Here is an 18,696-nt window from a genome sequence, read left to right as displayed (position 1 = left end):
TGAAATAGTCGGATTTCCCCAGGTGCTTAATTTCCTTCTTTCCATCCCATGATTAGTAATGCTGAGACTCCAGAATGATAAAAATAACTCAGAAACTTTATTCAATCATAGTCTAAACTAGAGATTAGAATTAGAGTTTGCATCTCAAACCCAGACCTCAGAGAAGTGTTGATATTCCATAAAGGAGGGGACCCATGTGAAAGGAAAAACGTATTAGAAAAGAAGCTGAAGATTCTAGGTAAGAATAAGAATATGCTCAGCTGGTTGTCACTTCTACAACAACCACAACAACAACCTTTATGCTCCTTGCTTTTTCAAGGGAATGAGAACAAAGAAGACCTTTAGTATTCCTACTGCCAGAGAATGTGAAATTTGGAAAAAAGGAGAAAAGAGTAAGAAAGGAAGTGAAAACTGTTGGGGAAACGGAAGAGCATGAGTTAGTCAAATAGAAGTAAAGAGAAAAGAGAGAGGGGGAGGTAAATCTTGTCAGATAACTCACTTGGCATTCCCTGCCCCTGGCTTCTTTCTTCGGAAAATGTTGAGGAAAGTGTTGGAGCGGCAGGGCAGCTTGCCATCGCCAACATGCATGCGGACTACGTCAGAGGTGGTGAAGGCACTGCGGACATTCCTCTCAGGCTTGGCAATAATGATGTACATCTTGGGAGTGAACATGCACCCTAGGGCCACTGTTACACTGAGGCTCACTGCAAAGCAGGTGGTAATGATCTTGTAGTTGCTCCCAAAGTAAATGGGCACAAAAGCCAGCCAGATGATGCAGGTGGTATACATGGTGAAGGCAATATATTTGGCCTCATTGAAGTTGGCGGGCACATTGCGGGTCTTGAAGGCATAATAGGTACAGCTCATGATGAGGAGTCCATTGTAACCCAGAGGGGCCACCACACCCAGGTTGCTGGTATTGCAGATAAGGTAGACTTCCTTGATACTTGGGTAGGACAGGATGGGCATGGGGGGCTCCATGATGATCAAGGTTATCACCAGGGTTAGCTGCACACTAATCAGGATTGAGGCAATGATCACCTGGGCCCAGGCACTCATGAACCTGGGCTTCCGGGTACAGATTTTCTTCTTGCTGCCAGCTAGGATACGTGCAATTCGGTTGGTTTTGGTCACTAAAGCAGAATAGCACATGGCAGAGGAGAGGCCAACCAGAAGGCGCTGGAGGTAGCAGGATGTGGTGGTAGGCTTGGCAATGAGAGTAAAAGGGCACACATAACCGAGGAAGATGCCAGCTAGAATAATGTAGCAGAGCTCCCGACTGGAGGATTTGACCACTGGTGTGTCCCGGTACAGCACAAAGATGAGGGTAACAAACAAGGTGACAAGTATGCCCAGGCAGGAAAAGGCAATGGCTATAATGGATTCTATGTTGCTCCACTCGAGATAGCGCACAGGAATAGGTTCACAGCCTGTAATGAGAAAAATAGTTTTAATTTTTTTTTTAACTTTTTCTTTTCAAGTAGGCTTCATACCCAGCATGGGGCCAAATGGGGGACTCGAACTCACAACCCTGAGATTAAGACCTGAGATGAGATCAAGATTCAGATGCTTAATCAACTGGGTCACCCCGGAGCCCTAAGAAAAAAAGTTTTAAAATCCAAGATTTCTGCTGATCAGTAATAACACTGCTTACTAGTTACCAGAGGCATAGCTATGTGTACATCTTCCACATTTTGTGTTATTAATTATTTTTTGAAATGCCTCATTATTACGCTAATAAATGTATACCATTATCTTGTCAAGACAATTGTATTCCCAAACCAGATCTCATCACAAGACTAATGTGACACACTTGAGCCTACAAAAATAATCTTTTCTCCCAACACCAGCTTTATAAATGGGTGCCACTCTGTGGGTGGAACTTCGTTCTACACTTTCAAAAAAAGAGAAAAAGGAAACTAAACTGTTTCCTGGGAAGGTTAAATTAGTGATGATGTGACAGAATAAGTTAGAAGAAATATACTAACAAAATTTTTATTTTCACATAGCTATTGTCCAGAGGTAAGTCTAACTCATAGACAAGTACTGTTTTGGCTAACAGAGTGTTTTAAACATAAATTTTATTTGAATTCTTTAGAAGAATCTGCATTTTCCCCATTTATTACATGTTACTTGCTTTGTCTCACCCCTTGAGTTATGTGTGATCCATCTGTGGCATCTGAGGGCACTTGTGTTATCAGCTTCTACTAGACATGCCAAGGAAGGATGAATGCCCCTGTCACCCAACTCTTAAAAGGAGAGATGTTCCTAAATAGTTGGCTCATCTTTTCCCTCAGATGGAGAATAAAGACTGTTTTGTTTCACGGAGAGAGAGAAATTTGTCAAGTCCTGGAGACAACCCCGTCAGAGAAACTTGTGTTTGGTCTGGGCCAGTCTTTCCCAAATTGTGAGAATAAAAATATATCCCTGACTTTAATAAAAAGACTCATTGTTCTACAGCCATGGGAACAGGAACCATCAGAACCTTTTACTCCTGTTCAGTCAACAACAGCTCCCCTCAACAAACATGATTTCTATAAGCCAGTCAGTCAGTGTCAACCCTTGCTTCTGATAATCACCCAAGTAGGAACAGACTCAAGGCAATAAACGAGCTCCAGCCATTCACAAGCACACAGTCTTGACTGATCACAGTGACCCCTTTCTCTTGTGTCAGGGGTTTATCTATTCAAAGTCTCAATCTTCCTGGGAGAACTTCTGCTTCCCCTAAAAAGTCACATTTTAATCCTAAATCTTCTCATTTCCTTAATAGAGTTTAGAAAAATGATTAGCTAGACACATAATTTAGAATAACAGGAACTATTACAGGGGGCTTTTGATAGAACATATTCAATGACTTAAAATATTTAAGAGATAAATGAGATAAAATACTGAATAGTCAATACTACACTTTTTTTAATTGGCATATTGGGCTTGCTAAATAAAATTCAAATTGCAATATAGTCTTTGTCAAGGCCTTTATATTCTGAAAGCTAGCCTTCTTTTCATTTTTTTTTTCTATGCAACTTTACCTGGTTTAGTAAATAAGCTAGTCTGTCCTTAGAGTTTTCATTAGGAAAGAATGCCACATTTTATATTTTTAGAACACAAGTCAAATCTATGGAAGTTGAATTAAAACCCTGGTCTAGAGCCAAATTAAGAACTATAATTAATAATTTTCCTAAACTTCAGAGATACAAGCAAAATATTTTCTGTAGAATTCAGGATTTTTATTAGATACTTATTGTCCTATACTACAGATATGCACCAATTAATTTAATTAATTGTTAGCTTCATGGAGTAAAAACAGCAGATTAGAAAAGAGACAATTTAAATAACCTAGTGGTGTAAAGTGTAAAAAACACAAAATGCATTACATAAGGCAATTTTGAAAGCTTTTGTTTAAACAAAGATGCAAAATTATAAACTAAATAAAGATAAAACATAGACTTTATAACATCTTCAAACAATTCTGAGGTAGACTCAACACCTGACAAGGAAAACTATACCTTCTCTTTCTGTAAGTGGACTCAGACTTGAATTAGGGGAACCAAAGAGAAGAAAATGTTAAAATGTAAAATTACTGACTTTGAAAATATCCAATATGTGACTAGATGTTTCTGGAGAAACTTAAAAAGTAAATATGCTAGAAGTCAGTATTATTGTGGATCTTTAGGTTAAACAATTAAAGGAGCCTCTATTCTCTATGACCTGGGAACTTGTACAAAAGGAAACCTATAGATACTAAACAGAAGTGTCATTTAAAGAACCAATGTCCCACATTAGCTAAAATTCCAGACTACTACTTGAAATCTGTCCAGTGACTTAACTCCACGGCAAACACTGGTACCCAAGAACTCCTTGTTCTTCCCCTGAAATCCCAAGGGAAGCAATACCTCTTTTTTGTTGATCTAAGTGTCTTAATGTCTACCAATAATCTCACTATTAATAGAACATGACATAATTGGCTTAATAAAACCGCAGAAATGGTGAAAATCATTAACAATCTTATGCCCCAACCCACAACTGGTACTTTGAGATTATTATTAGAAGGATACATTATTCTCTGTGACACAAGACCCACAATTTTAATAGGTAGGATTAACTTCTAGACAAAATGTACTATGGTTCCCTACAGATGATCAAATTATAGCTGTTCTAGTCATGAAAATATCTATACTATGTATAATTTTAAAAAATTATCTAAGGAATACTGTTAGCCCCAGAATCCCTATGGACAAAAGACTTCACAGAAATAGGAAGATGGATTGGAACGGAGCAGATAAACATATAGATTATCACATGTACCTAGATTATCATAAATCTTTTTTTGTGTGTAAATATGAAAATGATACACCATAATCTAGATGTATTAATTCAACAACGTAGCCCATATCAAAGAGCCATTGTTCATTGTGGTAGGTTCGCAGTAAAAAAAAAGTACTATAAAAGTTATAGATACTATAAAATACTTAGAAATACAATAGAAATATTTTAGAGATTATCATGCTAAGCAGAGTGCTCTGACTAAAAACCCTGATAAAAGCATCTCATATAAAACAAATAATTTATGATAGTAACAAATCCATGAAGAAGTTCAAGTATTCAATTATAGATACATAAAATGTGACCAGAAAAGAAGTTCTTAAAAGAAATTCCAGATATTTCATGATTGTGTTCTAAGATTCATGAAGACAGTATCTGACAAATCCATAATGGCCATCCGACAGTACCAAAAAAAAAAATATATCTACCAGGGATTAGATAAAATCCTGATGGAACAAATGAAAATATTCATTTCAGTAGGGACAAACTGGCCACAAAATTAAACGCTATTGGGGAAACATTTCCAGGACAGCAGATGTGGCCAGTTCATGCTTCATTTGTAATTAAATCAATTAGGACAAATTGTAAAGGTGGAGGCATTAACTGAAACAATTGCAAAAGAACCTTTGAGTTACTCCAGAGTGGCTGTATATAGTTTTCTCCCTCTATGGTTTATGAATATGTATTAGTCTAAACAGTGTGTTTATTTTGCAGATGGGTTGAAGCATTCTGTTGAAAAGCCACTATACTTACAAAGGCTAAAATATGATTAGATTTTGTGATCTTAGCACATTCCAATTGGTCAATCTAGTGATATGGGAACATTTTCAGTGGAACATTTATTCATGAATTTAAATTACACAAGCCTGTCTTCATTCCCAACCCTCTGGACAAATTAAAAGAAACCTTAATATTGTTGCAGGTTGCTCCCTTTAGTGATTTTAAAGTGAGGTTCTGCTGAGATCCTCCATAAGCTGAAGCCCTCGTGAAAGTTGACTGTTAACTGAAGTTTATAGCAAGCTGATGATTATACAATGGTCTTCTGTGCAAGATCATCTGAAGAAGATTCTTACATATATCATACTTTCCTTTGTATGCTTTCTTATTCATTCTTCTTTACTGATTTAAAACTACATAAATTTGAGTTTGTCTTTAGTGTTCACCTTACTAGGAATAAGTATTTGCCTAAATCGTTTTACTAGGCAATCATTAACTCAATAATTCAATTATATCAAGCTATTGTTAGGTATATCACACTAACTTCCAATAATGATACTTATTGTATATGTAAAGATTCCACAAGTTCAGATATTTAAAAGGACTCAGAAGATCCATAGAACATACTCATGTAATTTTTTTACTTAAAGGCAAAACATTTAATATAGTAAGAGGAAGTGCAGGTAATCACCAAGGGCCAAAGGGATATCCCAGTGCAAGTGCCCTAAGATCCTTACTCTCAAAGGGCACACTTCATCTTTGAATTGAGAGCTCAAGACGGAAGTTCCCAGTGAACTCTTTTTATGACCTTCAAGTTATATGGCCAAGTCAGCCTATCTCTAATCACCAGTTGAAATCCATCAGTAAACAAAATGGTTTTGGTTGTCACCAGTGGAATTTCAAACTCTAAACTGCGTATTATGAGTATCAGTCTCCTTAATGTAGCCAAGAGTTAAAGACAGGTAGGTACTCAGGCATCCCACAGATAATCAGAGTTGTCCAAGCCTAGCTATAAATCAAGCCTATTCTACACAGTGTACTATAAGCAAATGAAGAAAAATATGCTTGAGTTAGAAGGAGATATAAGTATCCTGTGCTGTAACAGTGGCATTATGTCAACAACACCTCAAAACAATATACTTACAACTCTACTGTGATCGCTTTATTTCTTGTGAAGATCTTAGATTCTTTCCCTACAGGGAAACCAGGTTTTTCAGTGATAATCCAGGAACACTCAAAACAATCAGCCGAAGATAGGGACTGATCACTTATATTTTAAACAAGCTTTGTTTTCTCCTTTTTCTTATTTCCTTTCCTTCTTTTTTTTTTAAGACATTCTAAATTTTAGATGCATTAGCTTTGATTCCTTGAGAGAATTAGCTGTAATATCCATATTGTCCATATATATAATATAATATGTAATGTATTTTTTGTTCTGTTTTTAGGTTTAAAGAGTTGTTCAACCCCTAGAGGTGTTTGGGTATCTCAAGCCTGGAAGGAGTGGGAGTTACCTTCAACCAGTGATGAAGACTGTCCTGGCCCTACCTGACCCCCAGCACCCAAAACTAAAAGCCTTTTTGTGAGTTTTACATACTATATCTAAAGCCTCTAAAACTTAGGGAGCTGGCAGTATCTGTCGTTACAGTTTTCCCAGAGAATCCAGAGCTATCAGACAAGTCCATTTCCTAAGAATCCAGAGCTATTAGACTACAAATTCCTGAGCAAAATCCAAGACAAGTGGTAATAACTCTGATCTGAGGAATAGGAAGTTAGTCCTAATTCTTTAAACAAATATTGGTTCAATTGTAAGATCCAAATGCATTGGAAGAAGCTATTTTTAATACTGGATTTCTTCCTAATTAGGTTAAGACATATTTAATATGAATCAAAGAAATAAAGTCCACAGGTCTTCGGACATTTAATAGCAGTTACAATAATACTTCGTAATTAATAAAGCATCGTCAAAATGCTTTCTTTAGTGTTTTACATTAATATCAATTACCTACAAGGAGAAATTCTGTTTCATGGTCAGTGCTCAACTTAAATGTCACCTTCTCTATGAAGGGTCCTCTCTTCTGCGCAGGGAGAAATAACTGTTTTTTTTCTCAGTTGTTCATATGACATTTTGTACACACTCCTGTTGTAGGACTTAAAATTGTCTAGTTTCATAGGAAGCTCCTTCCCAGGTTATAAACTTTATTTCATTCACATATATGTTTCCAGTTTCTCCAAAAAATGCTTGGTACAAAGTAGGTGGTAGTGTATAATATGAAATTTAAGTAAGTAAGTAGATAGTGTAAGAGGTCATAGCAACTGTTGGGATGGAGAAAAATAGTAAAAATTAATTTCCATAACTTAATATTTTAATGATTAAATTTAATGTAGTTTGGTTTTCTGAGGAATCTTCTTACTCTATTTGATTTTTAAAAAGAAATAAGTAGCATCAGATTACATATAATTGGTTCATGAATTGTTAAACTACTGTCAAATTTTATACCATGACAGAAGAGATCCCTGTTTATGCATCATAAGAAATAAAGTGTGAAATTTAAATGCTGAATTAAAATGTACATTTTCCTAAGAAGAAAAAGTGAGAAACTTATTAACAGCTTCAGAAAGTGTATCATTTTTTTCTTTATAGCAACAAATAATATATTCTAATGAAAACAATAACACATTTATAAACAGGTATTTATTCACTAATATTAGAGCCTTTGGAGCATGTGTGGAAAGTAACTATCTCATAAAATAATTTTATGCCTATTAACAACATTTACCTTCAGTAAAAACACCATTTCCTAAAGAAGAATGATTTCTCATTTTAACTAAAATTCAGTCCAAAAAAAAAAGAAATCCGCCTGTGAAAACAAAACACCTACTTAAAGGCTATGCATTACTCCTCCGAGTATTTCTACTGGTTTTTTGTATTCTCTGCTTGTGGGTTTTCTCTTTTCACGACTACTGCTACCATGGCAACCACCAACACCACATTGCCATGTAGTGCACACTTGCTCTGAGCCTGACATGGCACCAAATGAGTGGCAAATGAGACCACACTGTCCATTCATGGGTAAGACCGAAAGGATCCAGAAATTATAGGTGTCGTTAAAACTAAGTATAAACTAAATCAGAGATTTGTACTCTGAAAGACCCTAAACATAAATTGGCACAATAATTAAATATATGCTCCAAAAGTAGCCACTTGCCTATTTTGCTATTAGAAAAGGGCTATCTGAATAAAAAATCAGAAATGGTTAAAAAAAAAAAAAAGGCTGTCTGAGTTGTTGCTTGGTTCAACTCATTTGACGCTAAGGTGACTTTTATGCATGTGATGAATGATAGACTAAATATTTTAGAAAATAATCACATTAAATATCTAAGTATAGTGAAGGAAGGTGTTTTTATTTTTTTATGCTTTATTAACTGAAAGAGCCTTAAATCAATGGTGATCCTCATTTGGTAGTGGGCAAAAAATATACCTACAATGGAAGATCTCTAGAGAATAAAATATATGACTTTGAGTTCATTATTATAACATATTGGATCTTTTAAAAAACCTTTTTTTGGGGCACCTGGGTGGCTCAGTGGGTTAAAGCCTCTGCCTTTGGCTCAGGTCAGGATCCCAGGGTCCTGGGATCAAGCCCCTCGTCGGGTTCTCTGCTCAGCAGGGAGCCTGCTTCTTCCTCTCTCTCTGCCTGCCTCTCTGCCTACTTGTGATCTTTGTCTGTCAAATAAATAAAAATCTTTAAAAAAAAAAAATAAATAAAAAAATAAAAAAATAAAAAACCTTTTTTTTTAAATTTGATGTCTTAAAATAGGACAGAAGTTCTTTATCAGGTATGAGATAAGCTGCAATCAAAGTAAAAAAGGAGCCTTAGGAAAAATTTGGGGAAGCCCAAAAAAAATGTAGACAAAAAAAAAATTCTTACACCTCAAAGCCAGGACTTCTGATTTCTAAAATCAACCTGACAAAGGCTAGCTTTCTTTGTCTTTGAGCCTCTTCACAGGCAGCTGTAGTCTCAGTCAAATAACAGAGAGGACTGACTAGTAAGTCAACCCTCTATTTGATATAAAAAGGCCTGGCAGGAAGCACACACTATGAAAGAGGATAAAGATGTGAACAGAGACACAGCATGAGTGGGAGAGAGGTCTTGTTGTCCAAAAGTGGCTGAAAAAGCTTTTCCAAGCCAGTCTATTGCATACAACAAGGATATAAGTTAGACCTAGGGATAAAAATCCTGGGTTCTCACAGTGGCTTCTCTATTAACCAAATCCATTGACCTGCATGAACTTAGGTAAGTCCCTTCTTCTTTCTACTTCTCTCAATAGAACTTTTATTAGACAGCTATTGTGTTCAAGGCACTAGACTATGAGCCAGAGAATAATGTTTCTCATAGGATGAGACAGGAACCAGGTGCCTCAGAATTTGCAGGGTCCCTTTTCAGAACTGGTGAACAGGAATCTCTGCAAATGAGTAATACCTGGGTAAGTTTTAGGCATATTAAAGTTGAAAACCAGTTTTCCATGACAGAATAAAAATATGACTGAGATTCAGCTTTTATCTTCAAATGTATTCTAATCTAACTTCCTTTTCTTTAAAAAAGGTCTTTGTACTGAATAATTTCTAAAAGCTTTCTGACCCTCATTTTAGATTAACTTTTTCCAACAAAGATTACTATTTTACAAGGTACTCTCACTGAATAAGTAAAATTTTCATTATGTGACCTGGTTCTACTTACCCAGTCATTTTTGATGTGTTCTGAATAAGTCATACAATTTCTTAGTTGCTAATCTTATTTGGGAACAGATGAAAAAGTAAAAAACAATAAGAAATATTACCCTTTGTAATGATTTTCAATAATACCCAGGAAGGCAGTGAACTGGGCTCTGCTTCTAACTATTTGCATGAACTTGGGCACACAAGTACACTTCTTTGGGCCTCAACTTCCCCTTTCTAAAAGGAGGAATGAGATTACTCACATGACAAAATGTACTCAGATGACAGTTTCCATGGCCCTATTACTCTTAAAATTTGTGAATAGTATTTGTGAAATATCTCTCATGTGTGTGGAAAACAAAATTCATGTATTTGAACATTGCTCTTATGAAATTTACAAACTCATATAATCTATCCATATGATACCCATTGATTTTACTAATAAACCATCTCTTGCATTCATATATTCCTCTATTCCTGCTGCTGCTGCCCTCATCCACGCCCTTGGAAATTACTCATTTGAACCAATGCAATAGTTTCTAGCTTCTGTTTTTCATCCAATCTCATTATACTCCTCAGACTGCTAGTCTGAGCTAGTAGAAGCATCTTTATGAGACACAAATACCAAGGTGTTATTTGCCTATTTAAATTCTTCAGTGGTTCTCCTGTGCTTAAAACCACAGTCCAAACTCTTGGGGAAAGGTCAGGAAGAATCTTGTATCATCCACCACCAGTCTCATTTCTGGCCTTTGCTAGGTCCTTGTGTCTATCAACCAACCCCACACACTTATTTTGTGGTTTTCCCCAAATGTGTTATAGGCTTTCATTTTCCCATCTTCTAGTTATTCTCTGGAATTTCTTTCATCTCCTTATCTGCCTAATGAACTTTATGCACTATTAATATCTCTTTTATATTAATAACAATTTTATATTATTTTTACATGTTTCTTCCCTGATAAGTTTTAAGCAAAATAAAGTAATAAAGCAAGATACATTTAAAGCAAAAAAAGTACTGCCTCACACATGTTCAAGAAATGTTTGCAAACATAAATGCAGGTAACTAGAAATATCTTGAAATAAAATTTTAAAAAAGAAAAACAGAAAGCAACTGGCATACCAGAATACCCATTTAATACACTTTTATTTAGATTTAAAAAATGAACTTGCTTTTCAATATGGATGATTGAAAACTTATAAAGGTTTCTGTGTGCTCTTTGACATGAGCATTAAAAAGTGCACAGTAAAAATAAACACCAAAAAAGACAAGAGTTGCTCATTCATATTTTAAACAATGGGCATATTGAGAAGGTCTACAGTCAGGCACAAAATCTAAAGTAGGGCACTTCTTACCTGTTAGATCTGCACTGGGCCACCACCCTAAGTCACAGGCTTTACAGGTGAACTCATCTTGCACATATTCATTCTCTTTGCAGGCTGTGCAAATCCAGCAGCAACTCACTTCTCCTTTCCGTATGACCTGTAACACAGGGATAGTCCATATGCCTTAAAGAGGGTTTCCCCAGAAAGCCTTCTATTTCAATATGGACTTGTTTTCATACTATAATAATAAAACAAAAAGAGTAATTCTTCAAAAAAGGAACCTTAAATACATGCATTCAAATATACCTGATTATCTTAATTCAGATGTGAATTTCAGGTCATTCTATACTGGATTTGGAAGCTTTTCAAAAATAATATCTTTCATAAAGAGAATTGATGACATTATCTTTTTCAGAGTTAAAAAATGAAACAGTTGAATTTTATTATTTATATTCATTTGTATTATCCTCAGAAAAATAAAAATAAATTTTTCTTCTCCGAAAGAGCAATTTTTAACCACAAAAGTTCTTGTATATTATTTTCTTATTAACTCATAAAAATCTGAGGAATTATGGCATTTTATAATTATGAAAGTCTGAGTGACTTTATATACATAAAAACAGAATGATTGCTAAGAAAACCAATCCTGTTATTGGCCTGTGACTTGCTCTAGTGAACTTAAAAGATTACATAAATTGTTGGAAGAAAAATTACTAGTCCAAAATTACTGAAGAATCATTTACTATTGAAGTAGTAGTTTAAACTTTCTCCAATTTTCAATCTGTTTGGTAAGCAAATTTCACTTGACATGATACCAAAAAAAGTCAAATCACACTGCATTTAAAGTGATTTTCTTGTAAGCACATATTTAGATCTTGCTTTCATCTGCAGTCTGAGAACTTCTGCTTTTTATTGAAATATTTCATACATTTACGATTAGTATAATCATTGGTGTGGCTGGAAAAGAAAATTCTGACCAGATGCTGGACATCGTGTACATAAGGTATAGTGTGCTGGATGTTTTTCCTTGAAGAAGTACTGGTCTTTGTTCTGGCAGGCAGCTAAACTGCTTGTGACTCAGTTAGAGCATTGTTTTTAACCTTTTAGAAGTCTAGAAGAGTCTCTACTGTAGGAATAATTAAGCCTCATTATTAAGGTGTGACTCCCTGGGGTTTCTACTTAATCCCTTGTGTATTCAACAAGGCATCTCCACTCTGGCTTGTGGAAAATGAGACAATTCCTGGATCTGTGTATGCTCAGGGATTCCAGCTCCCTAGTAACTTTTTTTCACTTGAATTTTTGAATTTTGTCCTACCCATGTGCAGACCTGTGTTCAGCCAAATGCTTAAGAGAACCTGTATGTTAACTTCTAGGACATTTTCTGAATAATTCTATCACTTATACCACACTACAAATTCTCACTGCCTTGGCCTTCCTAAACTTTGATTTCTGTCTTCTTTAATTATCAAGATCTCCAAGCTCTGTTCTCTTTTACTGAACAACAAGGAAATTGCCTCCAGGCTGATTGAGTGATTTTAGGGTTCGCCTTGTTTATTTGCTTTCAATTCCCTGGAATCAAGGTCATGCACCATTTTCCAGCATCTGAACAGTTATTTCATATATTATGTCAAGTTTTCTCGTTGTTTACACCAAAAGGCAGTCTGGGCTCTGTTACTCTTTCATGGCTAGAAGCACAAGTTCTCCCTAATACATATGAAAAATCAGAAATCAAACTGTAAATATTGCTAGACCTTAAAATCATATAAACTCTAATCTTTGTGAAAATAAAACTATATTCTCACAGAGCAGGTCAAAATTTATCCCCCTACCTTAGAATTACATATAAAATAAAAATGACAGTATATTTTCAGAAAATGTGAGTTATTCTTTTTTTTCTTTTACTTTCAGAAAACTTTGGAAAGTAGAATCAAATTAAGTCTTAAAAAAAAAAAAAAAGACTCCCCACAACCTCAAAATAAGTGTGGGAAATTTACATTCCAAATAAAAATTTTTTAAGTGAGATGAGAAAAATTGAGTAAATGAATACCACTTTCTTATTTTAATTGGCATAAAAGTACAGTAAAAGCCATCATAAAATACTGCATCTCCCTTTAGTCAGCTTTGTCTCTTTCTTTTACTATAAAAATAATGCTACTAATTCAACAAATTCAAAAGGTGGTAATGCTAAACAAATTGATTTATGCAGAATGAATAGTGAGGGTAGATCTTGTGATTAGCTGGTACTTGGAAAGTATTTCAAATCAGGTTTTATATGACTGAATAAATGAATCAATAAATGATTAGCTTACCTCTTTAATAAATAATGAAAATGGAGTTGCTTAAGTAGAGTTATATTTTATGATTTCTTCCTTATTCTGCCACCAAGGACGTATACTTTTGCCATACACATCTGTAATATTTTGTTTGCCTTTTTTTTTTTAATTTAATTTTTTTTAAGAGAGAGTTGGGAGGGTCAGAGGGGGAAAGAGAGAGAATCTTAAGCAGGCTCCATGCCCAGCACAGAGCTCAATGGGGGGCTCTATCCCTATCCCTGAGATCATGGTCTGAGCCGAAATCAAGAGTCAGATGCTTAACTGACTGAGCCACCCAGGAGCCCTTGACTTGTCTTTTCCATCTCTCAGTCACTCCTCTAGACTGAGGTTTTATCATTTTACACCTGAATTCTTGTCCCTGTCTCCTAATCATACAACATTGCTCTAATTTCTTTTTGCTTAGAGTAACATGCACACAGCTGCCAAGATCACCCAAATAGCCCATGGCTCCTCAAGAGAAGGGACCAAGCTGACTTTCATTGTTTTCAGATTTAGTCATCAAGGGACAAATAAGTATCAAAAACACACAGTGGCGGCCAATGGATGGGTATTGAATAAATTTTTTTTAAAAACACAATTAAACCACTTAAAGAACTTTAGTGCCTCCCTACCCATGTACCTTTGCAATATAAGCTCTCCAGACAGGCATTCATTTAGTCCCTGGTCCTTGTTTCTGCACCAAAATTTTCTGTTATTAATTTCTTATAAAAGTCTGCAAAATGAGGACAGAGCCTCTGTCCCAGCCCCTCATTTTGTCTTCATTAATGTCCACATAACTGTTTGTTTTGTTTTGGGGGAAGGTTTCAAGTACAGTAGAAACATCTTTGAATTTGTGTTTCACCTGACTTGCTTTCTACAAGGAGTATTCTGGCTGCTATTGGAGAATAGAGTTTAAAGACAGAGAGAAAAAAGAATGAGTGTGTGTGTGAGTGTGAGTGTGTGTGTGTGTGTGTGTATGTGTGCGCGCACATGCACGTGCACCTTTTACATGTGTATGTTTTAATCCATGGCTCTCACATGGAACCAACATAGTAAACAAATTAATATGTTTTAATGAAAGAAAGAATATTACCTTCCATTTAGAATGTCATCTCTTCTCCATCAGTCCATCTGTGTCACTACTTTCAAGCGCAGATACATCACAAGCTCCAGACAGTATCTTGGAGCAGTAAATCCTTTCAAATATTGTCTTATTTCTAATTCTCTAGTAGCTAAAATATAGTTGATATTTTATTACTCCAAGCTAGATTTCGTCCTCTAATTTTTTCATATCTATATAATAGATATGTTTCATCCAGATATAGTTCTTTTTAATTCCTGTTATTGTCTCTGATTTATATCCAAATCTTCCCAATAGCATAGTATTGATTATTTTTATATTTTCTGTATTTTTATATGAGTCATGGTTACTGATATTTCTTTCGCACGTATAGTGGCCCCTCCTGATCCATGGTCAGTCTTTGTTCAGAAGCATACAATCCTCCGGACATATTATCAGGAGGTCAGTAGCAGCCTAACAATTTATCACAGTGCCTACATAATTCACCTCACTTCATCTCATCACGTAGGCATTTTATCATCTCAAATCATCACAGGAAGAAGGCTGAGTACAGTATAATAAGATATTTTGAAAAAGAGAGAGAGAGACCACATTCACAAAACTTTTATTACAGGTTATTGTTATAATTTTTTAAAATTTCTTTATTTTTTTATAAACATATACTGTACTTTTAGCCCCAGGGGTACAGGTCTGTGAATTGCCAGGTTTACACATTTCACAGCACTCACCATAGCACAATATTGTTATAATTATTATGTGTCATTATCAGTTACTGCAGTTAATCTTTTATTGTACCTATTTATAAATTAAACTTTATCATAGGTATGTAGATCTAGGAGAAAACATAGTATATATCAGGTTTGGAACTATCTGTGGTTTTAGGAGGAGGGTACGTTGGAACATATCTCCCAAATAAGAGGGGACTATTATAGTATATACTCAGTAACTGACTAAAGTATGTTTTCACTTTTGCCACAAGTACTTTTTATGATATCTCTGAGTCACAATGACAGTTTTGATATTTTACTGAAACTGCCCTTAAAGGACCAAGGCTTACTAAGGCCCAGAGCCTGCTTTGATTCTTTTTATGTCCTGTGCACACAGAGCTATTTATTATCAGTGAGACCAGGTGAGCTGCTGGTACATACAATGCCATAATTCAATTACATAGACCTTGTAGGAGTCTTAAAGTATTTATGCAAGGAAATCAAGTGTTCATTTTGTAACTAAGTTTCTGAAGTAACTTGAAATGGATTTTTTAAAATAAGGTTTTATTTAGAAAAAGAATATGGGCGCCTGGGTAGTTTGGTTGGTTAAGCATCAGACTCTTGATTTCCGCTCAGGTCATGATCTCAGGGTCGAGAGACAGAGTCCCCTGATAGGCTCCAGACTCTGTGGGGGGTCTTCTTAAGATTTTCTCCCTCTGCCCCTCCCTCTGCTTCTCCCCCAATATGCACGCATGCTCTCTTTCAAATAAATAAATCTTAAAAAAAAAGAATGAAAGAAAATAAATAGCATCAAGAGAATATAATGAAGGAAAGATAACTGTGAATCAGAGGAAACAGAAAAAAATTTTCTTCAAAAGAGAAATGCCCAGAAGACTAAACAGAATAGAGAAGCTGAGTCTACTCTAATTAGGACTGCAGGAGGGTCAGCTGCATGAGAGAAGAGCTAGCGTTGCCCTCTTCTTTCCTATCACGTCCTGTATGTGAGCTGGGGCAACAGTCAACTTGAGTAAGAAGTTTTTCTCCCACTCACTGAGTTCCTCAAAGGAAGTTAAGTTTCCTTCACATTCACGGAGCTAGTGAAGTACGGAAGCTGAAGAGACTCCATTTTAGAAAAGCTCCATCTCGTTTTTCTACAGGGCCCTGATAATCATGTTTTATATTTTACCTCTAAATAAGTCGAAGAAGCTCTGTTCTCCTTTCCAGGGGGAAATAAAGTTAATCGTTCTCTGAATTTTGTTCTAAACTCCAAATCCCTGATAGCACTTAAGAAAGCCAGATCCCAAAGATGTCCCAGGACATTAGCTTCAAACAAACCTTGGCTGATACTGGCATCAAGACTCAGCTTCGGCTATCTTATGGAATAACCTGTTCACCTGACATTCACCTCGATTGGACTGGATTCCTACCTGGACTGCTGAAGAAACATGTATCCTAGACCCTTTTCTAATATAAACCCCTAACCCCAAACAATGACAAGACTCATTCTCCTTTCCTTTCTGAGTCTCCCAGATACTCTGCCATTCTCTGCCACTCATGCTATTCAATAAACTCTTCTTTCACTTTCTCTGACTCCTGGTTTTTTTTTGTTTCATGTTTGATTTCTATCCTGTGTGAAGCCAAGGGCCCTCTAAGGTTGGTCTTATAGGACCTTCCTCTGGGTTCTCGGACCCAAGCTGCCTACATTACTGGCATGGTTCTTGGCATATATTAATTACTCAATAATGCAGATGGAAGAAAACAGAAAAATAATATAGACTATGACATAAACAGAAAAAATGTAAATGAATTCAAAGAGAATGAAAAATTAAAGTGAAGAAAACCTTACAAAAACTAAATAAAAAATGCCAATGAAAAAAATCCCCACACTGTAATTTATTACAAGGAAAATGTAATAAAAATGGTATAGCAATATAAAATCATCACAAGAGCAGACATATATTGAACCAGGCTATGTGCTAGGACCTCTGTACAGAATTATACTAACCCTGCACAACCACTCCAGGGGGTGGAGTTAATTATGTGAGTTCTGCAGGCGAGGAAGTCACTACAGAAGGGATCCATGTCTTGTGCAAATCTCAGTCATGTGATGTTCAGTTACTTCCAAAGCTAGGCTTTTCCCAGTGTAACAGTGGCTGCCAGGGTGATGACATGTTATGCTGAGAACCAAAATTACATCTCAGAGTCTGGTAGATATGTACTCAATCAGCCTTTGTTTAGTGGTGCAGTGTGCCAGACATGGTGCTATACATGGCATAAATTTTTGAGAAACCCAATTGTTAAGGCTAAAGAGCTCAAAATCTAATGTAATGTGTTAGTGTAGCACCTAGGGGCCACGTTTAAAGAGACGCTCTCCCTCAGGGTTGTGTAAGTATGCACCCTGCACTTGCACAACCTTGAGAGTAAGTGCCTCCTTAAATTCTTATACCTCAAGAACTCTTTATTTACAAAAACAAATGGGTCCTGTTTCTGCCACTGCCACTGCCACTGTCCAATATCATGTGATTAGCAGCAGCACCTAGCAGGAATCATCCCCAGGAATTGGCAAGCTGGGTCTGAAACTAGAGGGATCACCAACAACTTCAGTAAATGTGTGATTAGCATAGACTCTAGTCAACCTATGAGAGGCAAGAATATAGGTATTACTCAAAGTGGCTGTGGATAAATTAATAATTCCAAGAATTTCTTATTATGATTAGTGCCTGAAGAATTTTTTTCTCATTCAGAGGGACTATAGTAATTTCATGTTTTCACATGCACAATAAGATACCAAAAAAAAGGGTATTTTATTTTCATTTTTAAAAAAAATCATAGCCAATATGTTTTTAGTCACCAGAGCAGATCGTATTATTGTTATGCAATCACAGCCTTCTCAGATTAAAAAAAAAAAAATTATGTTCTTGTGGGCAATTTATATTCAGATCTTGCCTTCCTGCAGTGGGATTTAGAAAGTATTATATAATGGACAAAGCATATCATCATTTCACTGGTTGCCAAAATGGCTGCATTAACTATGAACAGTTTAAGTGGGAAGTTTGCTTTGAATCACAAGTGAAAGAGAAAGTGGAGGTGGATGGGGCAGTTGCGGCTGATGATGTTATGGCTAACTTCTTAGCTCAGCTCATGGTTGTATGCGAATAATCTTATTTTGAGAAAACACAAGCTGAGGTTTTAAGGCATGGAGTTTCCTATTTGCACCTTACTTTCAAATGGCTCAGGTTCAGGGAGAACAGTAGGTGGGGAAAAAGAGAGAGGAATAAAGAAATTAAGAGAAGGGTGCAGGGAGAGGAAATATAGTGAAGGATTCATAATTACTGAATGTAGTTGGTGGCTACATGAGTGGTCAATTTAATGTGTTTTTTTTTTCACATTTGAAAGTGAGGAAAAATGAGGGAAGTATTAATGAGATCAAAATTATGAGCAAATAGGAAGAAAGAGCAAATAGGAAGAAAGATATACTCATTACAGATACAGGGAGTTTCCAAAGAGAATTTACAGCTA

General features: G+C 35.8%; 1 protein-coding gene across 4 annotated transcripts in view; it reads right to left on the bottom strand.

The window, feature by feature from the left end:
• Positions 1-18,696, bottom strand: part of GRM1 (glutamate metabotropic receptor 1) — a 404,029-nt gene that overhangs the window by 36,112 nt on the left and 349,221 nt on the right. For all 4 annotated transcript variants that reach the window (XM_032873126.1, XM_032873125.1, XM_032873128.1 and 1 more), the window contains exons 7-8: positions 11,108-11,234; positions 500-1,430 (exon numbers count right to left, since the gene is read on the bottom strand). In XM_032873126.1, the coding sequence (XP_032729017.1) occupies positions 500-1,430; positions 11,108-11,234 (1,058 nt within the window). The remainder of the gene's footprint in view (positions 1-499; positions 1,431-11,107; positions 11,235-18,696) is intronic.

This window comes from Lontra canadensis, unplaced genomic scaffold (assembly GCF_010015895.1).
Source record: "Lontra canadensis isolate GAN:19392208 unplaced genomic scaffold, GSC_riverotter_1.0 scaffold47, whole genome shotgun sequence".
Classification (NCBI taxonomy): domain Eukaryota; kingdom Metazoa; phylum Chordata; class Mammalia; order Carnivora; family Mustelidae; genus Lontra; species Lontra canadensis.
Note: the sequence above shows the minus strand (reverse complement) of the source record. Positions and strands in the feature narration are given on the sequence as shown.